Source organism: Macaca thibetana, chromosome 18, assembly GCF_024542745.1.
Source record: "Macaca thibetana thibetana isolate TM-01 chromosome 18, ASM2454274v1, whole genome shotgun sequence".
Lineage (NCBI taxonomy): Eukaryota > Metazoa > Chordata > Mammalia > Primates > Cercopithecidae > Macaca > Macaca thibetana.
In genome coordinates this window covers 49,653,929-49,668,814 of record NC_065595.1, presented here as the reverse complement: position 1 = coordinate 49,668,814, position 14,886 = coordinate 49,653,929, and the positions used below count along the sequence as shown (strand labels likewise).

Sequence of the window (14,886 nt, the reverse complement as noted above, 5' to 3'; positions counted from 1 at the left end):
TTGCATTAGCATAACTGAAAATGACTGGTATTTGGGATTTCTGTTTCTTTCATTTTTGCAAAGAAACTTCAACCGCCATAATGAGGACAACTAAAATAGATTATCTGTATTGCCCTCATTATAAGACAGTATCTATTGTTTCTGCTTCCTATTTCACTGTACACCTATTGAATCTGTAAACTTCTGATATTCTTCCAATACATTCTCTCACACTCCCAAGATAACCAAATTTGTCTTCTGTTGCCTTTCAGAAGCTTTGCTATGACATAAGTGTATTAACTTTGTGTTTTCCTGCTAGAAACACATTATTAACTCTGTGTTTTTCTGCTAGTTTTCTTACTAGAAGACATCTGGCAACGGCATCGTGTTTTTAAAACTTTTGGGTTTAGGTTTGTATTTCTTTCAGATATCACACCACACTGAGACTGACCTTCAAACTGGAATAAGTAGGACTTTGAACTTCACTAAACCTGAATCAGCTCTTCTAATAGGAAATTTTTACAGAAAGGGAGAGTTATAGTGGAAAAAATAAACATCTTATTGCCTTTAAAATGTTAATTTCATCTGCTGCAGTATTACTAGTATGGTAAAGATGGTTATTAACTACTAGAAGTATTGCCTGAAGTTCCTTTTCCAAGTGCTCACTTGTGTTAATCCTATAATTCAGATTCAGATGAAATAGGCTGTGTCCCATTCCCTGTGTGGAAGGATATTAGAGTGCTCTTAGACTGTCTAGGTATTCTAGATAGCCTGTCGTAGTTTTCTGCCTACACACCACTCTGATCTCTTCCTCCCTCTTGATTAGCTCAATTTTCTGCTACATATTCCTACAGAGCACTGCAGCACACTGCATCACCCCAAGTGTGAAATACAGCCTCCGTTTCTTGTTTTCCACAGAAAGTCCCATGCACATAAGGCATCTCGGTGAGTAGCAAGCTTATTGAAGTTTGAGGCAGTGGAAAGGAAAGATTTTCCTCTGAAAACTCTGGACATTTGGTGGAGCCACCCCTTAGCGTAGGACATAAGTTAGCCCCAAAGTCTCCACCAAACCTGCCCTAAGAAAACTTAAGAAGCTTCAAAAGGACTCTATTTATTTATTTAATAAATAACTTAAGCTGCCTGCCAGAACAATGTTCAACAAGAAATGAAATGGATTTTGTTTATTATAATAAGGTAAATTCCCAATAAAAATTTGTTTATTATAATAAGGTAAATAACCTGTTTAAAATTTTAAAATGAGTAAGCTTTTAACAGCTTTCTTTCCTGAATGATAAGAGAAACTCACAGGATACCTGTCTCCCCACAGGAGGATACTTGCTGTTGATTCCAAAGGAATGCTGTAGTGATCAAAATGTGAAAGGATTGAGACTTCTCTTGCTAAAAAAGGATCACACACACACACACACGTGTGTGTGTGCACACTTAATATTTGTAAGAACATTCCATTACAGATTTCTTGTGGCACTTATTAATACATCTCTGTGAACATTTTGTATCATTTCTGGGACTACATATTTTTGAGAGCAGAGGCCATATCTAACAAATAGTAGATACCAAATAAATTTTAACACCTAACATTTACATAAAACTATGTTCTAGCAATTTTGTAAAGCAGTTGAGAAAACTGAAGACTAGGGAGGTTCGGGTTACACAGATGGTTTGTGGTAGATCCCAGATCTGAACCTTGCCTGTTGGGTCCCAAGGGATCCAAAATTCAGGTTCCATCCCAGACTGCTATGTTATATTGCATAGAAATGCAATTCACTGTGCAAAGATTAACTTTAATTGTGTCTACTACAGGAGAAATAGGGAGCAGTTTAGCTTGCTAAAAAGTGAACATATTTAATTGGCTTAAAGTTGTTTCCATTAAGCAAACTTTGCTTGAAATCTTTCATTTGACAATTCTAATAAATTAATACCTATTTTTAGTCTAGATAGTGCATAACAAATTACTGATGACAAATCCTAAATGTGTTAAAGTAAAATTTTAAGACCAAAAGAACATGAATGTACTCAATTTTGATAATGTGAGATGACACAGTATTTTCTTTTTGCTTTCAATTTAATCATTTACTGTGAATATAATATGTTCAGTGTAAACTTTACTTATTAAAGCTAAGATGAGAAGTCTTTTCTTCACAGGTCTGTAAGCTCCCCAAATCCTAAAGCCTATGAGTTTTTTCTTGCCCTGTATTTCATTTATATGAACTTTTCCCTCAGTTTTATAAATAATAAATGCTTGTGGTAAAATGAAAACTTGGAAACACACAAATAATACATATTTCCTTCATCAAGGATTTATCATTCAGTATCTTAGTGTATTACAGATAGTCTCATGTTTAATTAAATGTGAGATTATAATAATTTAATATAATATAATATAATAATTATAATATCCCAGTTTTAAAATACTACTATATTTTATGTCTTTTCCCATTTAATTAAAGTGTTCAAAATAAAATGATTGCATGATATTCCATCATCATATCACAACAGTGATAGCTGCTGCTTATTGATATACTGATGAGTCAAGCAGTAAGCTAGGATCTTTATGTGAATTATATAATTTATTCCTAATTTGCCTTTATTTTATATGCTAGAAATTTGAGATTTCTGTGATTTCCCAAGGTAACACAGCAAAAACAAAGCTGAGATTTGGATCCACGTCTTTCTGACTAGGAAGTCTGTGTGATCGTTGTTTCCATTGTCCTCAATTATGGTACATGGTATCACAGTAATGTATCATACATCATTTAATTACTTCCCTGTCACGAGACATTTAGTTTATTTTCAATTATTCACATATTTAATGCCACTGAGACAAACATCCTTGCATGTGAGTAGAATCTTTATACTATTCTCTTACTTCTTTTGGATAAATCCCTTTTACCTGATTTCATTGGTAACTCTGCATCACATCTGTGTATATTGACACCCTCCACTCCTTTCATCTCTGGCTTTCTGAGCCTCTCATTCCCTATGAGTTATCTCACGTCCTTGGTGCCTGGGAGTTTTCCAATTGGCCCTGTTCCCAGGGGAACACTCCTTAAACTGAAAAGTCTCGTCTCTACCCTCATCCCCCATCCGTGATTCACAGGCCCCTCTGAAGCTCCTGGCCACCACAGTCAGTGAGCATGATCTGTTACCCAACCCGACACAGGTCCCACATAACAGCACAGTGATGCCAAACAGTTGCTGCCTTCTGGACAGTCACCTGTTCCACCTGCTGTTGACCTTTCTAGCTCTATCTATGTCTGGAGATTTGACAATTCTGATTTTTAAAAATATATGCAACTTACTTTGCATACATCTTCTTGACTAGCAGCATTTATGTGGCAAAATTTGTTACTTTTTATTAAATGTTTTCTATGTGGCTTGATCCTACCTTAAGAGTATTTCTCTAGTTCACATCTATGTAGAAAATAGAAACCACGGGGAACAACGTATTTTCTGCAATGCTTAGTTTACAGACATTGTGGAGTTTTACTAATCAATGTGTTTCAACTCTTTGGTACATTTCTAGCATTTTGCTTAATGTTTTATATGAAAAAGCAAACTTAAAATACTTAAGTTTCATAAACCACCAAATAATCAATAAACCCAGTTATTAAAACCCTATCAATGATTGTCAAACTTTAGAGTATGAAAAAATGACCTAGGAAATGCATTAAAAAGTGAAGGCTTCTATACGTTTCCCCTACCAGCCTGTTACTCCTGTCACTCTGACTCATGAGGGGATCTCTATTTTCAGCAACACCAGGGGTGATTCTGACGCTGATGGTCAGTGAAACACACTCTAAAAATTATACAAGCAAATATATCAGCAAGTTTGCCTTAATATTTGTTAACCGAAAAGCAGTGAGTGTTCTGGTCTGTCCTCTCCCTTGAATCCTAACAAAGTAAGTAAACAGAAGAGAGGTGGCTAGCAGAAACTCCACAATTCTAACCTCTCAGCTATGCCCAGATTTTCTGTAGGGATACAAAGGTACAGTCACAAAGGGAATAGAGAATGAAACAAAACAGCCCTTGTCATTTCCCATGCACCAACTATCACTCCATGTGGAGGCACATCAGTGAGTAATCTCTTCTTTAGTCTCACATATATCTAGAATTTAGGATAAACCAAATGGCTTGAGAAGTAAAGAATATGCTCCAAATCCATGACACAGTAAAATTCCTCTATAAAACAAGATTTAGGGTGTGTGTGTTTTTTAAAAATATGATCAAAGTGCTCTGTTTACCTAACTAGCTAGTTCAAAGCTCTGGCTTCCTTTTTGTTGCCTGTTTTTTAGCATTATGCTCTTTTGTTTTACCTTAAGACTCTATATTGCATGTCTTATTTGAAAATCTAAAGTTTAAAATGCAGCCTCATAATGTATCTATTTGCTTAATTTAAAACATTTAAGAAAAAGTGATAGGTTCTGCTCCTTAGCTATTGATGGGGTAAAGAACACAGGGACAGGTGGGGACAGAAGAGCTTCTTGGAGGGAAGATCAGATCCTACTTCTCAGGATTTCAGTCCTCAAACCTAGAAAACCAGAACTGGTGAAGAGGAAATAATAAAGGGAGGCATACAACTGATACCCTCTCCCCAGAAAGCAAAACACATAGGTTTGTCCTACGTGTCCTACATGAGACGAGCAGGGCTGGGAACTACCTCTTATGTGTTATCTTCCAAGTGACGTTATCAGCTCACAACAAATATAGGTGTTGCCTCTGAGGTTCATTGCTATGCATTTCTTTCCCTATTCTCTACTTCTTGTGTGAAGATTTTCTTCTCTCTCAGGGCACACATGAGCACGGTGGTTTCCTGTTACAGAATGTTCTCCCAGCCTAACATGGAAGAAGCTCATAGATGCATGCCACTCTCTTTGCTTTGTGGTTTCTCAAGATATTTTTTTGAGGGAAGGCCTGACTTATAACATTTTATAAATAACTAATGGGAATTTTGGCAAACTTATAAGAAGCATTTCTTGAATTTCTAAACATAAGTGGTTTTTAATTGCTTTTCCTCAGGTGGTTAGAGAGGGGCCTTTTGGTTAAAAAAAAAAATCATTACAGTGTTTGAACTTGGCAGTGATGAAGTGACAGTCACAAATATAATTTTCACATTGGTTAAAAAGTTTCAAGTTGAGAAAAAGAATTCTTTAGGCAACACTGCAGTCTGATCTTATTCAGGTATCTAATACACATGTGCATTTATTCATTCATCCATTTATTCATCACACACCAAATATATTGTCTACTACTCTATATGTTAGGCACACAGTGGTCAAGAAGACAGATGAGAACCCTTGGGGGTTGCATTTCAATATGAGGCAATTATTGGTGGCTACAAGTGGGTTCATGCAATTATTGGTGGTAGGATTTGAGCTGGCCTGAAGCACAATACTCAGACCCTAGCCCTTCTGTCTGCCACTCTCACTATCCCAAGGGAGAAGAAGGGATTCCAAAACTTCAACACTTCATTTTCCTGTATTAAGTTGTGAATGCAAATGATTGATGTTCTAGTCACTCAATGTCTCATGAGAAAAAAAAGAATTCAGTGCAGAATCTAATATACATCATGTGTATAATGTAAAATTTATGCCACAGAAAACTAATATGTGCTGAGAATAAAAAACCTAACTTTTATTCTTTCTTTTTTCCTTTATGACCTCGGCAATACAATTTGATGAATCGAAATTTGGCTGGGCTCAGTGGCTTATGCCTGTAAACCCAGCACTTTGGGAGGCAGATAGATCACTTGAGGTCAGGAGTTCAAGACCAGCTGGCCAACATAGTGAAACCCTGTCTCTGCTAAAAGTACAAAAATTAACCAGGCATGGTGGTTAACCAGGAGCCTGTAATCCTAGCTACTCAGGAGGCTGAGGCAGAAGAATCACTTGAGCCTGGGAGGCAGAGGTCGCAGTGAGCCATGATCGTGCCACTGCACTCCAGCCTAGGTGACAGAGTGAGATTCCGTCTCAAAAAAAAAGAAAAAAAAAATTAACGGCCAGAGTTGTATAGGCATGCAATTGTGAACACTTTTCTTGGTCCTTACTGTCCTACAAGACAGAAAAGAAACACACACACATAAACCTATAGATGAAAACTTGACAGCAATATGCTCTAGACACACAAATGTCTAGGAGGTAGTGTTTGTACTAGATCCTCAAAAAGTCATATTTTTACAAAGAAAGAGATAATGAGTAAAGACATCGTAAAAAGAGAACTAATCATGAGCAAGGCACAAATTGAGAAGTGAGGGATACAAGGAGATTGGGGAAATTAGTACAGAAGGCCCCCAACTTAACATGGTTTGATTTATGATATTTCAACTTTATGATGGTGTCAAAGAAATATGCATTCAGTGTGCTCCTACACTTATGAGATTACATCCCAATAAGCTTATTTTAAGTTGAAAATACGGCAAATGGAAAATGTTCTTTTGATTTATAGTATTTTCAATTTACCATGAGTTTATCAGGATGTAACCCCACCATAAGTCAAGAAGCATCTGTATTTAAATGTGATTTTTGTGTTTAGAATTTATCCTCTGAAACCATAGGAAGCTCTTAGGCAGAAGAATGGCATGATCACATCTGCTCTTTGGTGGCCCTTGAAAAGAGAGAAGAGGAAAGAAATTTCCCAGCACAAACACCACTGGAGCTAAGTGATGCTGAAGATTTAATCTGGGGTACTGGTGGGGGGAATATTGATCAGGGATGAAGTGAAGAGTGAGAACAGCTGACATAGGGTACACCTCAACCTCATGAACGCTTGGATTGGGAGTAGCAGAAGCAGAAGTACATTCACCAGTGTCCTGCAGTTCTTTCAAGTCATCTGAAGCTTTTTAAAAACATGCATTATGGGCCGGGCACGGTGGCTCAAGCCTGTAATCCCAGCACTTTGGGAGGCCGAGGCGGGAGGATCACGAGGTCAGGAGATTGAGACCATCCTGACTAACACGGTGAAACCCCGTCTCTACTAAAAATACACAAAAAATTAGCCGGGCGTGGTGGCGGGCGCCTGTAGTCACAGCTACTCGGGAGGCTGAGGCAGGAGAATGGCGTGAACCCGGGAGGCGGGGCTTGCAGTGCACTGAGATCGCGCCACTGCACTCCAGCCTGGGCAACGGGCAAGACTTCATCTCAAAAAAAAAAAAAAAAAAAAAAAAAAACATGCATTATGCACTTACTGTGTGCCGGGCATCGTGTGATGTGTTTTACAGGCATTAGCCCACTCCTTACGTCCACTGTGTCTTGACTTGCATTCAAGGGTGTGGGTGGGGAGAGTAGCTGATTCATCTTGCACTTTCTCATAGAAGCACAGTCCTTCTAGTCTCTGTTTTAAAAGGCTACATATGACTGCACTGGGAAGGCATCAAATGACTACAGTACAAACAAAGTATTTAATGAATAAAATTGTATTTACAATTCTCAAAAGTATGGCAGTTTTTGGCAACCAATAGAGGATGCTATGCAAAGAAGAGAGAGAAACCAAGGATTCTCTGTTTCAAGCCTAAGTAAGTAGAAGAAGGGCACCATTGTTTAAGTAACGCAGGAGAACCTGATTTGGTTTGGTAGTAAGTGTTTTTCTTTTTGCATGAGTTTAAAATGCTAGGTTAACAAGGAGCTCGCAGGAGAGCTGATATAAGAGCTGTAAGGTTTATATGGGTATCAGGTAACTTCTTAGGACTTTGAGTATTTAAGGAGGTAGAAAACATGATGATTCTAGGCACAAAGAAGGGAAAGCATTTTATTTGGAGGATGGTACTAAAGGGGCTGACCAGAGCAAAGTCAGTGGTCAAGACTTCAATCTGGAGTCCAGGAATGGAGATGGAGACAAAAGGGAAGCCTGTAGTCAAAGTCAGTGGTCAAGACTTCAATCTGGAGTCCAGGAATGGAGATGGAGACAAAAGGGAAGCCTGTAGTCAAAGTCAGATTTGGCAAAACAGAACTGAGATCCAAGATAAAATGTCTTAAGATAGGAATAAAGAAAAAGTGATGATTACCAGGAGCCCCCAAACACACACTGCACGGAACAGAAGATCTTGTTGCTTTCCATTTGCTGAAGAAGCACCAGCCATTTCTTTGGGAAACTCTTTATTATTTTGCCTCCTTGAGCATTTTACTTGCCTTTTCAGTTAAGCATCAAGATTCATCACACTGACTTCTGGCTATGTAACTTCCTGAATACTACAAATGAGAGACCTGGAAGCTACTATGAGCCATGAAATTCCCAAAGGCCATCACTGGTGAAATACTGGTCAGGCTTCTGGGAAAGATGAATAAGAGCATCGTGGCAAGACGTCAGCAGTAAAGCAGAGTGGAGACTGAAGCTACAATTATTCCCAACTCAGGCATTTTCTTCTCATAGAACAATAGCAGTGGCTAAGGTACATGATTGAGTGCTAACTCTATGCCAACTCTTTTCATGGATTAACTCTGACCAAGCCCTGTCAAGTAGACTCCTCTACCCTCCTCAGTACAGGTCCTACAAGTAAGGAAACTAAGCACAGAAAGCTTAAGTGACTTCTCAAATCCCACAGCTGGTAACGATAGAGCCGGGATTTGCATCAAGATGCTTACTCGGAAGTCTTAGCACTTAGGGTTACTATGACGACTGCCAAACAGCCACGACCTCCCAGGCAAGTGACTGCTAATGTTTAGCTGGACAGCTAGGGAAGAAGCTGAGGAAGGGATTGACAGGGAGAATCTAAAATACACATAATTTTCACAGGGTGTTAGACTCAGTGCCCATTTTAAGAAGCAGATGTTCTGCTTTTCATCCAATTTGAACCTAATAGTTTCACAGTGTTTCAGCCTAGGCAATCCCATGCGAATGCCTTAGCAATCTTTGCACTACGTATTCTGGAAAACTGAACATCTAAGACCCAGTCATCAGGTGATCATTATGAAGAGACATGTTCTACTGTGAAAAGAAAAATCTTGGCCGGGCGCGGTGGCTCAAGCCTGTAATCCCAGCACTTTGGGAGGCCGAGACAGGCGGATCACGAGGTCAGGAGATCGAGACCATCCTGGCTAACATGGTGAAACCCCGTCTCTACTAAAAAATACAAAAAACTAGCCGGGCGAGGTGGCGGGCGCCTGTAGTCCCAGCTACTCGGGAGGCTGAGGCAGGAGAATGGTCTAAACCCGGGAGGCGGAGCTTGCAGTGAGCTGAGATCCGGCCACTGCACCCCAGCCTGGGCGACAGAGCAAGACTCTGTCTCAAAAAAAAAAAAAAAAAAGAAAAATCTTTTCAGTATCTTATTTTCTTAATTGACCTTTTGTTAACATGAAATGAGTTGTACATGTGACTTGTTTAAAATCATTTATTATTATCAGGAGTGCCTTTTAGGTGGACCACTCCGTATGACTCTCATGCTTCAAAACTATTTTTTATTCAAGTGACTTACAATGGCCCTAGGAAACAAGTTCTGCTATTATCCCCCATTTTAAAATGATGAAAATGGACAAAGAGAAAGCAGGCAACTTAACCAATACCCCATGGCATCACAGTCTTTAGAACAGTCATATTATATAAATATGGCAATAACAATGCACTGAAAATGTCTCCAAAACAAACTTTACATTTTAAAAAATGTATAACAGGAATCTAAGGAAGGAGTCTTACTTCTCTAACTCAGAAAGTGTAAAATCCCTTAAACTCATATCAGACCTGTGATTAACAAACTCACACTAAGTTTTAAAAACTGCTTAATTTACTTTATCATGACTAGCAATATATAAGAATTTTGTAAATAGTTTATTAAAAACAACTTTGGGAAACTATTTTTGCCTGATTAGCAATACAACTACTGATAAGATAAGCTGGTCATCAAATAATTACCCAATGTTAATCTTCCAAATAATTGTTATAACCCAATCTTGTGAACTCAAGACAGGCACATTATAGATAATCACAAATATTAGAAACACATTTAAAATGTCCATATGTTTAGTATACCTAGAAAATTCATTGACTAAAGTAAGTCATGAAACCTGGACTGGAATTTGTTGGGTATTAAGTTTCATTTTGTCTTACTGTTTTAAAATTTAAATAGTTTGGCTCATTTCTATATTTGTTAAAATTGTAATCTTAAAATATTAAAAAAATAACTTTTCACACACATAGATATGACTAGCCATTTTATCTAAGTTATAAAATAGTTACCCCAGGGAGCTTTCAAGATCCCTGTATTTTAAAGCTTATTTCAAAAACCATCACTACTTTGCATTTTTAAACTGCATCCTTGCATTAAAGAACTGTAAATGTGTTGTCATACAGTAAATATCCACATTCCAATTCTAATTACACCATCCTGTTGTTAATATAGAGCATTGCTTCTAATAAAAGCATGACGTAGTTCTACAGTTTCAATGGCAAAATTAAACGTTCTTTGTTGAAGAGATAATGAAGCAATCACCAAGATATTTGAAACAACAAAGTTAACATTACAATGATTTCAAGAAAAAACAGAATATATACACTTACATAAAACAAAAAAAGGAATAATTCACTTTATGAGAGAAGAGAGACAGATTTTTAAAATATTTGGATTCTTTAGCCCATATAGAAATCAAAAAAAAAAAAAAAAACAGGAGAGAGAAACAGAACAAGAGAAAGAGAGAGATGCTACTTGACATTTTAAAGACCAAAAACTTGCAGTAGTAAAAATACATTCTGAAAGTATTTTAAAACTTACATTTCACTGGCAAAAGCAGGTAACGAGGAGACATAGATTCAGTGCAGGATTTTATATACAATAAAACCTAAAACTAAACTCCCCCAAAATGAAATTGCAATAATAGTCAGTGCCTCGCTAGAAATCTCCCTTTGCACTATGAAAAAGGCCATAGTACAAGAATTAAATAATAGCAAGAATGCAGTCTACACACTTTAGATGTTTAGGAAAACAACAGTTTCCAAGCACCGCATGAACATGTAATTAACCGGAGAAAATGTTAAAGCAAGGTCTCTACAATTTTGCATTAGGTTGTGCTTCAAATAGTCTATAATATGGACTTGAATTAATTACATTTTATTGCACTATAAATTGGCTGTTGTCATTATACCCAAATGTAACAAATAAGGCACTTTATCTGTAGATCTCCTTGGATGGAAGATAATTTAAAAATACGTAAAAATTAAAAAATTTGTGTACTTGTTTATAGTGTCTCTCTGTAAATGCGCATTTGACCAAAGAGATTCTATCCAAATAATGAGAGAAAAATCCCCACAAATAGCATCTGCCGTTTTAACAAATTCTTGGTTTGTCATTTTTTAAAAAGTCACAAAGCCACTGGCTTTCATAGACTTATTAGGACACACTCATCTCTTCATGCATGCTTCTGCTAGTGTCCTAAATTTGGGCTCCAAATTATCCAAAAATTCAAGCCCATCTTCTTCTTGTCGTTCACTGCAACACCCTACAGACCCAGCCACCGATCCTCTTCCTTCATAGTTGTAGGTCAGGACGTAGTCTTGGGCATGCTTGTGATTTTCATCTTGATTACACAGATACACTTTCTGCCAAGGGGAAAAACACAACGTTTTTATTATTATTATTTTAAACACCAAAACGTACTAACATAAAAGTAATTGCTTTGATTTACCTTTCATTGTTTAATTTTTAATCAGAGTGTGTCCTCTAACGGATTCCTACACATAAAAAATGCACATGATTGGTCTGTTTCATACATCACACTATAAATTCAGTATAGCATGTTTCTAAAAGTCACGCATGTGGCAGCAAGTATACAGGTGTTCATTTTACATAGTCATTATTTTCCCTTTCAACATTTTAGCTGAAAGTGACATGCATCCATTAAACTGAAGACAAACTGATGTAGGCTCAGATCTTCCCAGACAGACACAGTGATGGTACATGCTGGTCTTGCTGGTACCACATTTTTGGTTTCTAAGGCACAAGTTGTCAGATGGGAAATATTACGACAAAGCCATGAGACAGTAATTTAAATATCATCACACACTATTTAAGTAATTCTTTCAATTAAAAAAAAAATACGAGGGAAAGTAAATAACCACTTAAATCTGAATATAACTAAATCAAAATTGAGGAAAAATAATAGCTTTCAATTAGTAGAATTAGTAGATTCATAATTAATTGAAAATTATGGTCAGCATCCAGTTAGTTATTTATAAAGTTTAAAAGAAATTAAAATAGATTGTAGGCCACTTAGGAAAACTCACTTCACCGAGACGGGGCTGAGTGAAACTGTGCCACTCCGAGTAAGTGTATCTGCAGTTGTCCACCTCCGTGTGTCCTCCCTTGCAGGAGTCCAGGGTGTGATGGTGCCCAGCCCCCCGGCAGGATTCCAAGGTCTGATGTCCTCCTTTCACCATTTCGATGGTCTCCTGACCTCCATTTTTGACTCCTGATCCCATGGTGCCACAAACTCCCTGAGCAGAAGCACCCACAGTTTGGGTTGTGAAGCCATTCGCAGAATACTGAAATGAAAACAATTTACATTAGGGATAATACAGAGAGAAACAAAAAATTATGAAAAAGAACAACATCAAGCAGATAATGCCATTTTTGTGTGTGTGTGCTAGAAGATAAGCTCTCTGAGAGCAGGAACTAAATCTATTTTGTCAATCCTGTGTACCCAACTATGGAAATCCCGTAATTTAATGTAGTAGCCACACAAGCAAACTGTCAAGTGGTTGGTACCTGGAGATAAATTAAGAAGCTTGATGTATATTCCTTCTTTAAAAATCTCTTAGAATACCTGCCCAGTGTGGTGGCTTATGCCTGTAATTCCAGCACTTTGGGAGGCCGAGGCGGGCAGATCACTTGAAAACAGGAATTCAAGACCAGCCTTGCCAACATGGTGGAACTCCGTCTCTACTAAAAATACAAAAATCAGCTGGGCATGGCAGTAGGCACCTGTAATCCCAGCTACTCGGGAGGCTAAGCCACAAGAATCGCTTGAACCTGGAAGGCAGAGTTTGAAGTGAGCTGTGATTGTGCCACTGCACTCCAGCCTTGGCGACAGAGTCAGACCTTGTCTCAAAAAAAAAAAAAAAAAAAAAAAAGCCTCTTAGAAAACTGTACAACTTTAATTCTTCAATCCTTCTACATCTCACACCTCAAAATAAACACTGTTGTCTCACATATACTTACTCCGCTTAGTTTAAATTAATTCCTTTTTACCTGACTAAAGCAGAAACAGAAGTAATGATCAATATTTCCATTTAGTATCTAGTCCAGTTACACTTCAACTACATCAAAAAGAATAAAACTATAATTGCCATAAAAATCTTGACTGCAATAATAAACCCTTGCCATCTAAATATGTATGAATAAACTAGGCAGGGAAAATAACGAGAACGCTAAAGCTTTGGCCACTAGTTATTTACATTGTGTTTCTGGAAACTCTAACATTATTTAAATTTTTGTTTTTCAGTACCTTCCTGGATACTGTCATGCTTTTGTTTTTTAAATCTTTCTTGCCCTAGTCATCAATTATACTTCTTATAGGGTATTTACTTGTTCCTCTTCCACATACTGAGGTAGAAAGCAAAGTTGGAGAAATGGCCACTTGCTAGCATTGCTATTTCATATATTTGGCCTCAGGCTCTTTCCTAACCCATATTAGAGCCAGAAAGAATCTATTAAAGTTCTTCCCACGATGATCAAAGCTTGTGGTGATTTTATTGTTGCCAGAAAAAGTGTAAAACCATGTTGGTGAACCGTGAATAATTAAAAGCAGCATTTTTACAGCACAAACAGCAGTTGAAATACATACAAAAGACGAGGCTTAAAGTTGAAACCATGAATCATTTGAAGTAGAAATAACAATGACATATTAAAGCATTTTCACCATTTAGTAACACACTATGGTCAAATTTAAATACCATATATCGCCATGTAAATCAAAGTCATTTTATCTGTTTCAGGGGACCCATGACATTCTATGGTAAATTGCCTGATACCAAAAGAACTTTTATGAGAAAAGATAAGTTTAGAAGGAATATGCATTATAAGCAAATTCATCCTTTGTATTTATTTAAAAACCCAGATTACTTACCACTTTGTCATCTCCAGGAGCTTCTGTGTTTGATACAATTAGGTTCTGCTGGGCTAAATCATCAGGAATTACTTTCGGTTGTTTAGATATCCCAGAAGCCCCACAGACTAGCGTAAACAGGATGCCTGGAGGAAGAAAGAAATATACGTGAGTTTATCATAAAATAAACTTATGTTATGTACAATGGTTAATACACAGATAAATCATAAATTAAAAAGTGCATATTAAAAGGAGACAGCTTTCCTGGGATTGCTTATGTCAAAGCAGTATACAATAGAAAAGTTTAAATAGATATGCTATTTAAACTTTTAAACAGATATGCTATAATTATGTTACATGTTCTGTTTCTGCATTGAATTTTATGTCTATGATAACTGGGAAGACACTAGAACTATACATAAATGCACTTAAAATATGTAAATTAAATATATTTATATATTAAATAAAAATGCAGCTACATGCAAATGATCAGCTATAGGAAATAGCACTGATTCTTAGAATGTGTCTTGAAAGTTGCCAGGCATGCTGGTTCACGCCTGTAATCCCAGCACTTTGAGAGGCCGAGGTGGGCAGATCACTTGAGGCCAGGAGTTAGAAACTGGCCTGGCCAACACAGTGAAATCCATCTCTACTAAAAGTAGAAAAAATGAGCTGGGCATGGTGGCGCACACCTGTAATCCCAGCTACTCAGGAAGCTGAGGCATGAGAATCACTGAAATCTGGAGGCGGAGGGTGCAGTGAGTTGAGATCACACCACTGCACTCCAGCCTGGACTGTCTCAAAAAACAAAAAGTGTCTTCAAAGTTACTTTAAAGGGTATTATTTGAATTTAAGAAAAGACTTA

At 37.3% G+C, this 14,886-nt stretch overlaps 2 protein-coding genes across 11 annotated transcripts in view; one reads left to right on the top strand and one right to left on the bottom strand.

The window, feature by feature from the left end:
• TTR (transthyretin) overlaps positions 1-14,886 on the top strand; it is a 1,143,467-nt gene that overhangs the window by 629,115 nt on the left and 499,466 nt on the right. The gene's annotated exons all lie outside the window — the stretch shown is intronic.
• The window catches only part of DSC2 (desmocollin 2), a 37,229-nt gene continuing 31,648 nt past the window's right edge, over positions 9,306-14,886 (bottom strand). The window contains exons 14-17 of one of the 2 annotated variants that reach the window (XM_050768266.1): positions 14,043-14,167; positions 12,202-12,459; positions 11,604-11,649; positions 11,445-11,517 (exon numbers count right to left, since the gene is read on the bottom strand). In XM_050768266.1, the coding sequence (XP_050624223.1) occupies positions 11,614-11,649; positions 12,202-12,459; positions 14,043-14,167 (419 nt within the window). In that variant the 3' untranslated portion in view covers positions 11,445-11,517; positions 11,604-11,613. Of the gene's footprint in view, positions 11,518-11,603; positions 11,650-12,201; positions 12,460-14,042; positions 14,168-14,886 lie in introns of both variants that reach the window. The other variant, XM_050768265.1, reaches the window with a different exon arrangement.